Below are 14306 nucleotides of genomic sequence, written 5' to 3' on the forward strand. Positions count from 1 at the left end.
ACAACTTAACCCATTTCTATTGCTCTGTATTTTCCCACAAGGCTAGTGGCTTGTTACCTCACATCTTGCTTCCCCAGCAGCTGCTGTTGTCTCCCCCAGCCCCTCCTTCTTTCTCCCTGTAGTCAGTTTGGCTTTCTCACCTAGCTATATTCTGCCCTGACATAGGCCAAAGCAGCATCTTTGTTAACCAATGGTAATAAAACATATTCATAGTATACAGAGGGGCATCACACATCAGTAATGTGTATGTTCACACCTTCAACCCTGAAGATGGACAGAGAATTACTGAAGAGGTCGTGGGTGGACTTCAGTTAGAAGCAGAAAAAGAGTCAGTCCCGATCTTAAGCCTCTCAGATGGGCTGTGTGTTCGTACCAACACGGAGCGCCTGTGTCCAACAGCCAATTCTAACAGAGCGTTACAAGACCTCATCTGACTGGCTCCATCGTGCATCAGAAGCAAGTTTCGATGTAGAAAATACTTAAGCTCTGTTTTGGCTGTTTGGATTCTCAAAGTGTCCTACTGGGTGTGTGATCTTCCAGAAAATCAAAGCAGTAAAATGCTTCAAAACACAGACGAAGTGTGTCAAGTGTATGAAACCTGAGTGGTCTTAGAATAAAATTGGGAAGCTTGTTTGTTAAATTGAATCAGAATTAGAGTTGCAGGGCCTGTCGACTGTTAGGGGTAGCTCCTGTGTTGTGTGTGTGTGTGTATGTGTGTGTGTGTGTGTGTGTGTGCCTGTGTGTGTGTGTGTGTGCCTGTGTGTGTGCGTGTGCGTGTGCATGTGTATGTGTGTGAAACTGCTTGGGGCACATGGCTGCAATTCCTGCCACCAAAGCCTGATGACTCTTGGAACGAGGCGTGTTAAAGTCATGCCCAGCTTGAGGTGGTTACTCACAGACAGTCTCCTGCTGCCGCACCTGCATACCGGATCCCCTTTCCGGCTCACCTGTGCTTAGGGAAGTCCAGAGCTTGGCTTCATCTTTTCAAGTTTCTCCCATTATCCTACTTGGAGTCATCTTACGGCTTCTCAGCTTATGGCAGCTGTCACCTGAGGACGCTGAGTTCACTGTGTTCAGATCACGTGGTCTGGGGACTCTCTCATGCCCGTCTCCTCTTACTTGCAACTGTGACACTTTTCCTCTTATGAGCCTTTGCATATTAATTTTATGACGGAAAATCTAGTTAGAAACACGGAGCCCAGTTTAGGATGGCAAGCAAGAAAATGGTCTCATGAGAGCCCTGCCGAGTGTGGAAGCTGGCCAAGGGGACGGCCGACGGTTAGTTGATACTCAGTCGCAGTACAGAGTTCATTCTGTGTGGCCTCTCATTAGCAATATTTGAAAACCCTCTGCCAAATTCCACCGAACCTCCAGCATGGGGATCTACATGGGGATCTGTGACACAATGCTGACATCATGTGTCACATGTGTCACACCCTGGGAAAGTAGCTCAAGAGATTCCAGTTTTAATAGTTTCTGTATTGTCTGTTTAGAGGCTGGACTTTTGGAGCTGGACACTGGATTAGGTCCTCATGCAGATCATGCAGGCGCCTGGCAGCTGAGCCATGCCCCAGCCTTCCGTTCCTAGTTTGAGAATCTCACCAAGCTGTCTAGGTTGGCTTTGAGCACATTCTGTGGCTGGACCAGGCCTTGAACCTGCAATCCTTCTACCGCAGCTTCCGGAATAGTCAAGTGCCAATGTCTCCATCAGACATGGGGAGCCGATCAGGGAAAGCAGAGAAACAAAAGATTCCCAGAGAAGCACAGCCTGGTTTAGCTACTCACCCTTCTGCTGCAATGGTCAAGTAATCTTTGCTTGGTGTTGCAACCTGTGGAGTGAGGTCATAGCAGTCCCTGTTCTGTGGAATTGTGGGTACTAGTCATCACATGACCAAATGCCAGACACTCAGAAGGCAGGTGGGCTCTGTGGCTCTGTTAGAGAAAGTCAGATCTTCTTTCTCTTCAGCCCACACACAGGTGATGTTTCATGAATGCTAATGGCTTTTTTAAAAGACAAATTTTAAATGTTTGATTCACCCAAACCGTTCTCAGTACTTCTTAGTCCCGTTCTGACATGGTAAAACATGCTTTCTGTGTTGTTCTGAGATTGTGGTCGGTTCTGAATCATGAGAGCTGGGGGCACTGGAGCTCTCCAGTCACACCCGGAGATGGGATGAGTTCAGAGCTACCTCCCATCATCCTCCAGGACATGCCTTCTAGTGACTGGACACACTGGGCTTGCGTTCAGCGTCTCTTGTAGCCTTAACTCTGTGTGCGGGCTCATTTGCCAGATTCAAGGCTATTTGCAGCAATTTGAATGTTGAAGCTCTTTTTGCATCCACAGCTTCCGAAATGCCAGGCTGGGACAGGTATGGACACGTCTTGAGACACTTCTGTCTTCACGGATAAAAATCTGAGACATAGAGAGTGAGAGACCCATTCGCCCCTACAGTAGATGATGCTGGCTATGAGGGAACCAAATGCCAGCTGCCCCATCGCTTCAGTCGGTGCCCTACCACTAACAACACTAGTTCTGCTCCACAGAGGAAATATCCCTTGAAAATGTCAAGTGTGAACACCACATAGGCGATCTCTAAGCAAACTAAAAGTGTATGATTGAACAGCTATCAATATTAATGTGTCACACTGACCTGCTATTAAAAAGACTTGGAAAGATTTTTTCTTACTTCTGTCTATTGGTTCTCTAGTCTCCTAGACAGACACACTATCATAAAATTAGCCGTAGCAAAAAGATTATGGATCCTAAATGAACATCTCAGAGAAATGACGAGTTCATCTATGAGCCTTGAATTTTAGAAACCTCTAGAAGATCTGCATGTCACTAAGTTATTAGGAGGATCAACCCTGCAGCCTAGGAGTCTGGCAGCTAAAGTACTTCCCTGACTGTAGGCTATCCTGCGGTCACATGTCTTCAGTCTGCTGAAATAGGAAATGATTTCATATTGACTAACCAGCATCAGCCTGGGACTCTAATAGCATGTGCATGACCACAAGACGTGCTGCACAAAGTGAAATCAGACCACTGTGTTAGCGGGAAAGCACCGCACAGGCCAGCAGGCAAGCCAACAGGCAAGCCCTGCAGGAAGCACAAGGCATGCAGTTCTGGCTTAGGGTCAGGCAACAATTCCACCTTCCCCTCCCTCCCCTGGAGAGAAACAAAAGAAGGGAGGAGAGAGAGGGAGGAAGGGAGGGAGAGAGAGAGGGAGGGAGAGGGAGAGAGGAGAGAGAGAGAGAGAGAGAGAGAGAGAGAGAGAGAGAGAGAGAGAGAGAGAGAGAGAGAGAGGTCTGGCTGCTTTGTCACAAACTGCTCTTAACAGAAAAACAAAACACATATACAGTACCATGTTTAAGGTCATTTTCGTGAAAAGAGAAAGCTGCATTGACTTTTAAAAACTTATTTTTTTAATTTAATTTTCTTTTTAAAAAGTGTACTAGTTCTTTGAGAGTTTTTTTTCTTTAGATATCTCAAGTAAGATATGCAGACTTGGTGTGTATGCCCCGACCGGTCTATCAGGATAATATGGTGGATCTATCATCCACTGTCTTGAAGCTCCCCACACTTAGTTTCCACATTGGCTACACCAGTTTGCAGCCCTGCAGCAGAGAATAGGTGATCCAGGTGTCCCCATGCCCAGTGTTCATGCCACCATTTGTTGTCATTTGGTTTTGACCTTGGCCATTCTGACTGGGCTTAAATGAAATCTCAAGGGAGTTTTAATTTGCATTTCCTTGATGACTATGGATGTTGAATACTTTTAAATGTTTCTCAGCTGTTTGTATTTTTTCCTGAATGTTTAGGTTTATGTCCCCAATTTAAAAAAGAGATTTTTATTAAAGGTTTAATTTTGAGTTACTTATCTATTCTAGATATTATCACTCCATCCTATGTATAGCTGGTAAAGATTTTCCCCAATCTGCAGACTGCCTCTTCGTTTGAGTAATAGTACTCTCTGCTGTATGGAAACTGTAGTTTGTGAGGCCCCATTTATTCATTATTGGTATTTAAAGCCTTTTACTATCGGGATGCTATTCAAGAACTCTTTTCTTATACCAATGACCTCAAGACTATTCCCTGCTTGCTCCCCTGTCAGATTCAGGGTATGAAGTCCTTAATCTGTTGAAGGAGAGGCCGCTTGTTGGTTCCTGGCTGCTCAGCCCTGAAATAATCGCACAGAAACTATACTACTAAAAACATTGCTTGGCCCATTAGCTCTAGCTTCTTATTGGCTAACTAACTCTTGCATATTAATTTAACCCATCTCCATTAATCTGTGCATTACCACGAGGTCGTGCCTCTCAGCAAAGTTTCAGCATGTCTGTCTCAAGCAGAGGCTCCATGGCTTCTCTCTAACTCTGCCCTTCTTTCTCCCAGCATTCAGTTTAGTTTTCCTCACCTACCTCTGTTCTACCCTATCACGGGCTCAAGACCAATGGTATTCACAGCACACAGAGGGGAATCCCACATCATTAGTCCCTTGGAGTATAGTTTTTTAAGGTGTGAAAGATACGGTGAGATTTCACTTATCTCCTGTAGCCATTCAGTTTGACAAGCAACATTTGCTGGATGCATCTTTTCTCCAATGCTTATTTGTTGGCTTTTGTCAAATGTTGGGTGGATGTAGGAGTCAGGGTTTATATGTGAGTCCTCATTTCTTTTCCATTCGTCAATGAGTCTCTTTCTGTGGAGTATTGGGATCATCACCATCGCTGTGTTGGTATTGGTCTGTGGTGACAAGGGTAATAGTTCTTCTTTTATGAAGTTTGGTGCTCATGCGTGTTTAGGATTGTAATATCCGGTTGGATTTCTCCTAATGAGGATAAAGTATCCCTATGTGTCTCTTCTGATTGGTTTTCACTTAAAGTCTATTTTGTCTAACATTAGAATCGCTCTGCTGCCTGACTCCTATTCCCATTTGCTTAGAAACTTTTTTCCTCCCTTTTACTTTGATGTGGTGTCTATCACTGGCCCAGAACTGTGTGTCTTGGAGGTAGCAAAAACATGGATCCTGTTGTTTTCTGATCCAGCCTGTTATTCTGTTTCTATTTATTAAAGAATTGGTTTTTATTGTAAATCAATTTTATTATCAGTTAATATTAAGAGATATTCTCAAACAATGTGTATTAATTTGTCATTTTGTTGATTTTACGGTATTCTCTTTTGATTCGGTGTTTTGGAATTGCTTTTGTGCCTTCTTGTCCATGTTTATTGTTTTTTTCAGATATGAGTATTCTTTTCCGTGTCTTCTATGGAGCTGGACTAGTGGTCGTAACTGAAATCAGACGGCTCTGCTGGGCACAGCAGCACCGCCGCCCACTGTCTTCCATAGCTGATAGAGCGTGCAGGGGTCTACTTCCTTCCGGGTTTCAGTCTCCCTTGGAAAATGTGCTGTTATTCTACTGGGCCTGCCTTTTGATCTTTTTCTTGTCTTTTCAATAACCTTTGTTTTGTACATTGGGTATTCTGTTACATGATGTGGGGAATTTCTTTTCTGGTCCTGTCTATTTGGGGTTCCGTATGCCTCTTGGACCTTGATAGGCATCTCATTTCTTAAATTAGGGAGTTTTTTATTCTATAATTTGTTGAAGATATTTTCTTCCCCATCTATACTTATTGTTCTATAGGTTTGAACTTTTTATAGAGCGAGTTCATGCATGGTCTGTTCTTGGGGCGTGGAGGGGATTTGACACTTTCTTTGAGTGATCTGACTCCTCTTTAAGGCCAATACTCTCTCTTCCACCTGATCCAATTTATTGGTGAAATTTTCCTCTGAATTTTTTGTTTGAACTCATAAATTTTTCATTTCAAGCTTTATTTCATTTGGCGTTTCTTCAGAGACCGTATCTCTTCACTAAATTCTGTTTTCATATCTTGACTAGTTTTTGTTATTTCATCCAACTATATATTTTTTTTTTGATTTTTCAAGACAGGGTTTCTCTGTGGTTTTGGAGCCTGTCCTGGAACTAGCTCTTGTAAACCAGGCTGGCCTCGAACTCACAGAGATCCACCTGCCTCTGCCTCCCGAAAGCTGGGATTAAAGGCGTGTGCCACCACCGCCCGGCTCCAACTACAATTTTGCAGTCTTTGGCATTTATTTATTCATCCCTCCTTGAATCCTTACCTTGTGTATCATCTAAGTGGCTTTTCTCAGGGGACATTACAATGGGAGTATTAATTTTTAGTTGTTCATGTTTGAGGTGGGATCTAGGCATCTGGGATAAGGTCACTGATAATGCTTGTTGTAGAAATATTGTCTTCTGTGTTGAATGGGTGGCTGAAGTTCTGGTCCCATTATGCCAATTTGTCAGACAAATGACCAGCTGTATGGGGCTAAGGGCAACTCAGTGTTGATGTTTAAGGAAGGCATCAAAAATAGACCTGGCTCAGCTTGAGCTCAGTGAGGTTTCTAAGCCCAGAGCAGACTTCTGTAAAGTTAGAAGATGCTCATAGGCAAGTTTCAGGGGTCAGAAGTTTTCTCCAGGCAGCAGGTCCTAGGGGAGTTGGACATACTAGTCTTGAATCCCTATGTGAGGAATGGGGCAAGGGGAGGCAGGCCCAGGGCCTGTCATCTTCATGCCTGTTGCAGGAGTTGCGTATGTGGGTATAGTGACCCTCGTTGGAGGGGGTAAGTCTTAAGGTCATGAGGATGGGAAGAGTTGGCAATATAAATATAGAGCCTGCCTAGAGAAGAGGCCAAGTGGGCACAGCAGAGACAAGTGGAATTGGAAGTGCAAGTCTAGACTCCATGTCTAGGGAAAAGGGACAAGGAATCTCAGCATTTCTTAAACATTGGGAAATTACCTATATATCTTCATTTCAGATTTGATCGGTAGACAGACAGACAGAGACAGACAGAGGGAGGGAGAAACGTGACAAATTAGAGCAGCCAGAAATACTCAGAGTGGGTAAAGAGAGAGAATGGACCCCCGAGGAGAGGAACAGACCTTCGCTGCTCCCCGGCACCTCCTTGCCTTTGTTATCAGTGACCGCCTGCCTGTGGGTTAGAAAAGCATGGGGCGCAGGCTGGGGGCTGCTCACCATTGTTCCCCAGTGCCTAGCACGGGCGCGGATTCACAAGCGGGAACTATGAAAGAATGAGTGAACAAAGGGGCGAGCGCAGACAGAGTGGGGAATGAGAGTCCCGTGGCCAAGCAGCTCCAGCAGAATCTGCTCAGTGAGAGCTGCCATTGTCTCCTCACAGGCGGGCAGCCTTGGATGTGACCGATCCAGCCCGGCGCCTGCAGGAGCCTCTGCAGAGATGGCTTCACAAACCTGTCTTATGTTCTCTTCGGTAGAGTGGTCCGTTGAGGACATTCCACCTGATCGTGGAAGGGGTATCTTCACCTTCCCTCACTTGGGCATTAATTGCCGTGTTTCCTGGGATCATCTGACCCTGTGTCACCTGATGAACTCCAACACTTCTGCCCCTGAGGAACCCCCTTCCAAGTCACACGTGTCCCGTTACCTCTTTATCCCCACCCTGCCTTAACATCTCTTCTGACCTCTTGTAGTCCCCCATTCTACTTTTATGTATGCGTGTGTACATGTGCGTGTTAGGTATGTAAGAATCTTAATTTAACTCGATTCCTCCTATGGGAGAAAACACAACATATTTATCTTGATAGTCCCAGTGCCAAAGTTGTTCTCACACACAAAGACATCAGCTTTTATTTTAATCCCCTCAGCTCTCCCTGTCCCATCTCGACTCCCACAATTTCACATCTGGGGGTCACCTGCTTCCCACCCCAGAAGAAAAGCTGGAGAATTCTGGAACCGTGGCGTGAAGACATGACCACCTTTAACCTCTGAGCAAAGGGCAGTTTCCAGGCCAAGTCCTCCTCTAGTAGCCCGTAGGGGACGGAGGGGGGTCACTATTGTATTTCATCTCAGAGTCTGGCTGGTAACTGAACCACCCCATTGATTAGCTGGTCACCTTCAGGATGGCATCAGGGACTCTGTAAGGTTCATCCTAAGAGTCACCGTAGGGGGAAAGGATGATATTGAGGTTACCGCCTTCATCATTTTAAATAGAGGTCCATGGCAGTAAAGTCATCCGGTTGGCAGCACAAACATCACCCCTGGCTTCAGTTCAAACTCTGCCTCTCAGGGCCTAGGATGGTGCTTGCTGCTGGAGTCGAGAGTCTGAGTGTGATCCTCAGGACTCACACGGCAGAAGGAAAGAACTGACTCTGGCTGTTCGGTCCTCTGAGCCACACACATGACTGTGAGCCCTAAATGTGTGACTGTAGGTGTGGTGGGAGGAGCTGAATGAATCTGTTACTCTGAAACCTCCCTCCCTCCCTCTCTTCCTCCCTCCCTCCCTCTCCCTCCCTCTCTCTCTCTCTCTCTCTCTCTCTCTCTCTCTCTCTCTGTCTCTCTCTTTCTCTCTCTCTCTCTTATACACACACACACACACACACAAACAATAACAACAAGCCATGCCAAGGACCAGAAGGGTCAAGATGGAAATGGCAGGACAAATGCCTCTGCCCCTCTGCACTCTGTGTGTTGAGAGCCCAGGCAGAGTCTTCTCAGGACTTACCTGGGAGGGGAGGGGTTGTAAGCAAGAAGTTCCTGCAGCGGTGTCAGGTAACAGGGACACAACCCCATGGTCTGTGGTGTAAAGGTCGGTGTGTCACCATTCTGACATGGGTGATTGACATGCCGGAGATGGGGGACACGTTACAATTTTCGTAGTAAATGAAGATTGAAAACTACGGGCTAAGTTATGCACACCGACTCTATGGAATTCACCAGTCAGAGTTTTCAAGACTGATGGGTGTCTACCACAATGGAGGGAAGACACACACAGAGGACACACCCAGGCTGCCCAGAAAATGGTGAAAGTGGCACCAGCTATTGCCATCTGGGGAAGACACTCCACAGTAATAGCACTTCCAAAGGGAACAGACAGTATAACCCCAGGCCATAACCTTCTGCTCCCCTCGTCCCCACTAGAGCTGGAGGCCCCCGAACTGGTAGAGGGAATAGGCAGGAACCCAGCATGGGTGGCAGGAACTGAAACCTTTGGTCTACCAACCTCCTACTGAGGAGCAGTGCATTCTCCTATCTCCACCCCCCAACACACACACACACACACACACTTATATCTGCTCTTGCTGCCACAAGACTCCTTCTTTCACTAGAATCACCAGACACCCACAGGCTGCTTCATCCATGACCACCTGGGAGCCTGCAGGAGCCTGCTTAGGTCTTTCCCAGTCCATGAGGACCAATCCTGCCTCTTCCTGGCCCTGGCCAGAGAGGGTTCTTTTATTGTATATGCTCAGAGACAGTGTGTTTGGGGTTTTGTTTATTTGAGACAGTCCTGCTTTGTAGCCCAGGCTGGTCTGAAATTCATTATGTAGCCCGTACTGGCCTTGAACACCAAGACCAGCTCCTGCCTCGGCTTCCAGAATGATAGGATTACAGATGTGCACCACCCTGCCCAAGTGAGACACTGATCTACATTTCAATAATAATAATCAGGAATATTCTGCGTAATGCTTCCAGCTGCCACCCACACTCACTGCCCGGTTCCCACATTTATTTTCTTTCAGGAGAAGAATTTGGACTGGTTTCCCCGGATGCGAGCCATGTCCCTTGTCAGCAATGAAGGTGACAGTGAGCAAAATGAGATGCGGAACCTGCAGGAGAAGCTGGAGAGCACCATGAGTCTGGTGAAGCAGCTCTCTGGGCAGCTGGCGGAGCTGAAGGAGCAGGTCAGTGAGCTGAGCCGCCTACCACTGTCCCCAGCTGTGCTGTGCAAGCAGGGACTCCCCCACTCTGTGCAAAGACAAGGGGGGACCCCTTTGCTATTGGTGATAGCCCTTACTGCCTGCTTGGCTTTGCGTTTCCCAGCTCACTGGAAAGGCAGGGATTCACTAGCAGCCGCCACACTAAGGCCCTGATCAATCCTTTTATCAGATGACATCCTTAGCGCTCACAAAACAGAATATCACCAGGCCCCTCGGTAGCTGTTAAATGATTCCAGCAATGGTGATAAGAACGTAGCAGATGTGTTTCTAACAACCCTGTTTCCTGTTTCCTAACCATGGAGAGAGGAGTTGATCTTTCTCACCTCTATTTCTGGTAATTTGTTTTTAAAATAAGTGCTTTTGTGGTGAATATGTTCTGTGGGGAAGCAGACAGCGGGTTCTTGGAGGAAGAATCGGGAAAAGCAGCTGAAGGCGCGCGCTCTCTCTCTCTCTGTCTCCCCAGATGACAGAACAAAGGAAGAACAAGCAGAGGCTGGGCTTCCTTGGATCAAACACACCCCATGTGAACCATCACATGCCACCGCACTGACACCATGGGGGCATGCCGTGACCAGCCTTTCATCAGATGCCCGCCTCATCACTGAAGGAAGGATGGAGATGGAGGGAGCAAACAGTGGCTATTGTTGAAAAGCTAAAAAACAGCCAAGTGCCAAGATGCTGAGCCATTTAGCTCCCAGAACAATCCGTAACTGTGTTTTCACGCTTGAGAAGACTCAAGCTAAAAAACAGCGCAGGGCACAGACTCTCCGTGCAGCAGGAAGTCAGGCCAGGGGGTGGCGGGGCAGACCTCCCCCTGCTCAATCAATAGGCCTTCGACTTGTCTCACATGCTGACTGCAGACTCTGTCACGGATGGCTGGAATTTATTTCTTCGAATTGCAGCAAACAGGTCAGAAGCAGGAAGCCACACTTTGGTGGCTGGGAGTCTGACTCACAAAAAAAAAATTTAAAAGATTAAAAACGCAACTCGGAGAGTTGAAAAAGAAATCTCATGAAGCTTTCAAACCTTCCATGTTCCTACTGGACAGCTTCTTCATGGCCATGAAACGTGATGAGCTCAGAGCTCTACACACCTGGTGCTTTGGGGTTCACACACCACACACTGAACAGATAACTGGAGGAGGGGTCACGGTCCCCAGGACTCTGTGCAGGGCTGCACAGATGGAAAGCCACAGAGCTGACTGAGAATGCACTTCAGGTCACATGCATGCTAAGATCATGGAAGAAGAGAAGCTTGGCCAGGAAATAGTGTTGGGTGCAGATGCTATTTAAATGTACTGGTATTAATAAAGCAAACACTCAAAGGTGACAGAAAACATTGAGCAACTTGCTGTGGTGGGTTTGCCTTTCAAAAGCATGGAGTGAAAGCAAGTTGGTTTGTATTTGTGGTGTTTGCGGACCTGAGTGTTTGCTCTCTCTGCGCCTGCGGGAGGGAAACCTAAGAAATGCACCGGCTATACAAGGACGTGCAGATTTCGATGGCATGTTTAAGACTGTTACAGTAACGGCATTTCAACATAGAGCAGATCATAATTCCTTCCCCCAAACTGTTTTCGTGTTGAATCTTGAAACCAGAACTTATCGAGGCGGAACGTAACATGGGTGGGTAGCTTATTTGGGGAGGCTATTTGAGGCGGTAGAGCCAGACAGAGATGAGCAACAAGTGGGATCTGCTCTGTGGTAAGGTCCCACGAGCCATGCACAGTGCTCTGAGCCAGGCTGGTCCCACGAGCCATGCACTGCGCTCTGAACCAGGCTGGTTTCACGAGCCATGCACTGCGCTCTGAACCAGGCTGGTTTCACGAGCCATGCACTGCGCTCTGAGCCAGGCTGGTCCCACGAGCCATGGCACTGCGCTCTGAGCCGGGCTCTTCTGGTGGACCCTCAGGCCTCCAGATCCTTTCAGCTTCCAACCACCAAGGGCCACATGGCATTTGTCACAAAGACTAAAGACAGTTTTAGCTGTTGACTCCTAAAAAAATTTAAATCCCTGGTCTGTGTATACAGCCATTCTATGCAGGCAGGAGGTCCTCATGGACCTACCTTCTGCTTCTTAGGTGGAGCCGTGAGACCTAGTACAATGCACTAACTCTACCCACAGACACTAAAACCACCCTAAATTAAGATGTGGTCTTGGACAGGGTCGTGCTTCTCATAGCCTGAAGTCGGAGGATGCTGATGCTCGTGACGGAAGATGTTCTGGCCTAATACAGTGCCACGCTGACCTTTGACCCATGTCCAAGATCTGCCGCAGTTACCTTTAATTCTTTGGTGTCACCAAAACTAAACTAAAGCAGCCATTTTTAAAACCCAAGGCCACCAGTGCCGCGACAGTAGTTGATAGAGTAGAGTAAACTGGGCAAGCGGGCAAGCGGGCAAGCCAGGCAAGCAGGCAAGCCGCAGAAGGGAAGGTGTGAGCCGCAGTGCAGTGTGACCTGACGTCGGAGCCAGTGCAGCCGCTCACTGTCTGACACTGTATTTTCTCCAGCGGGACACATCCAAAAGAGATGCCGCCTAATGAGGCTCTCACTATGTTTAGTATGTCTGTTATTTTTTCAGCTGCGTTTTCTTTCTTCCCTTTCTACAAGATTAAAGGTTATGAAACAAAATTTTAAAAAGCAAATGAAACAAAAGGCACTTTTTAGGTCCCTGAATTCATAAAGATATCAAAAAAAGGCAACTTGATGTCTGGCAAGAGTTTCCATTTGTCATGTGTGTTTGTTAACACAACTGGATTGTTTGAAGTCAGTGTGCTTGGCGTACTCATACGTATATAGCAATATTAAAACCACAGCCACCTCTGACTTCTGTGCTAGGGAGGGTTTTTTAATATTTAGGTTATTAAAATCCATATTGGTTAAAAGTTGCGGTTCCCACTGAATAATATTTTTAATTTACAGAAGGGTTTGCTCCCCTGTGTGTTCCATTCTGAGGCTCAAGAGTTTAATGAGAGATGTCTTCTAAATTAAAACAATCATTGGAGATCAGAGCTCTGCACTGTCTGGGGAGAGAATATTGACCAGTTAGTTGTATGCATGCAAAGATGGAATTTTCCACCCTTTTAGAAAGTTAAGTTACCAAAGGGCTTATTTTCCTGAATCTGCCATTTTCTCTTCCCTGTGGATGAAGATTGCGGTATCTGGTAGACTGTTGAAGCCGATGCATCTGAATCAGAGCTGATCCTGTGATGATCCAGCCCAGGGTTTTGACTGCCATTCAGCGACCGACTGCAATGTGGTGCAACTCCGTCTCCTGGACTGAGTGTGAGTAAGGAGACCTGGGAGCTGGTGATGAAGACTCAGACTGGACCTCACTTCCCAGGACGCCACCTAACCAGAAAGAAACAGGCAAAGCTCACCTTCAGGGACTGAGGAGATTCAGAAACCAAGGTACACAAGAGGTGACTAGTGACTTGGGAGAGATGACATCATGACTCGGGAGAGATGAGATCATGACTCAGAACCCTTAACCATGCGACCAGCCATGCTGTGTGGAAGAGCAACCAGAGGATGACATACGCCTGGCAGCTGTTTCAAAGCTTTGTAGCAATGTCCTGGCCTGGAGACCCCTTCTAAGCTACTGTGAGATGCAATACCGTGAGCCCTGGAGGAAATGGGCTTCTTAACCCAGACACGGCAGCTGCATGAGCCAGGTGAAGAGCTAGCTAAGCTGTCTTCATCCCTGAGGCTCCTGCCCTGAGCAAGTGGGGGGAGGCTCGTAAGTCATGATAAGCTCTCTATTTTCAAAATGTGATAGCCAATTCCGGTTTTCAAAAACCACCGGAGGCTACCCAAGGCCCTCCCGTGAGACTCCCGTGTAGAAGATGACACAGGGCGAAAATCCAACAGAACTGAGCACGCGTGAAAACTGAGAATTCTGCAGCCAACTTTAGTTCCTCCTCCCATGGGAGTGTCCCCAGGCTTGAGAAGTTTATGAAGTCATTGTGCCAGGACTCATGTCACCAAATGGATTAATTCTCTTACCTCTAGCAAGAAAGAATGTCTATGTTGTCCTTTAAAAAGGTGAATTTTAACATTTCATCAGGGCTGGTTAACTTATTAGTAATATTAATAAAATGAATTTTCATCTTGTGTGTGCCTTTATCACTTCTTGTCGTGTTTCTGAAAAGTCTCTCTACTGGTATGGAAAGGCATATTTATTGCTATTTTACATAGCAAGAGTGAGGGACAAAAGTATGATTCAGAGTCTGGACCCAGGTGACCCAGCGAGCCCAGAGTCTGGACCCAGGTGACCCAGTGAGCCCAGAGAACAGACCCAGGTGACCCCGTGAGCCCAGAGAAGAGACCCAGGTGACCCAGTGAGCCCAGAGAGAGTCTGGACCCAGGTGACCCAGTGAGCCCAGAGTCTGGACCCAGGTGACCCAGTGAGCCCAGAGTCTGGACCCAGGTGACCCAGTGAGCCCAGAGAACAGACCCAGGTGACCCCGTGAGCCCAGAGAACAGACCCAGGTGACCCAGTGAGCCCAGAGTTTGTTGGGAACCGGTCAAA

The 14306-nt window shown here is 47.0% G+C and overlaps 1 protein-coding gene across 1 annotated transcript in view; it reads left to right on the forward strand.

Annotated features, from left to right (window-relative positions):
• Itpr2 (inositol 1,4,5-trisphosphate receptor type 2) overlaps positions 1-13888 on the forward strand; it is a 391594-nt gene extending 377706 nt beyond the window's left edge. Inside the window, 2 exon segments of the mRNA XM_038317812.2 lie at positions 9580-9741; positions 10241-13888. Coding sequence (XP_038173740.1) covers positions 9580-9741; positions 10241-10327 — 249 coding nt within the window. The 3' untranslated portion in view covers positions 10328-13888.
• The last annotated feature ends 418 nt before the right edge of the window (positions 13889-14306 follow it).

Source organism: Arvicola amphibius, chromosome 2, assembly GCF_903992535.2.
Source record: "Arvicola amphibius chromosome 2, mArvAmp1.2, whole genome shotgun sequence".
NCBI classification, from domain to species: Eukaryota; Metazoa; Chordata; class Mammalia; order Rodentia; family Cricetidae; genus Arvicola; species Arvicola amphibius.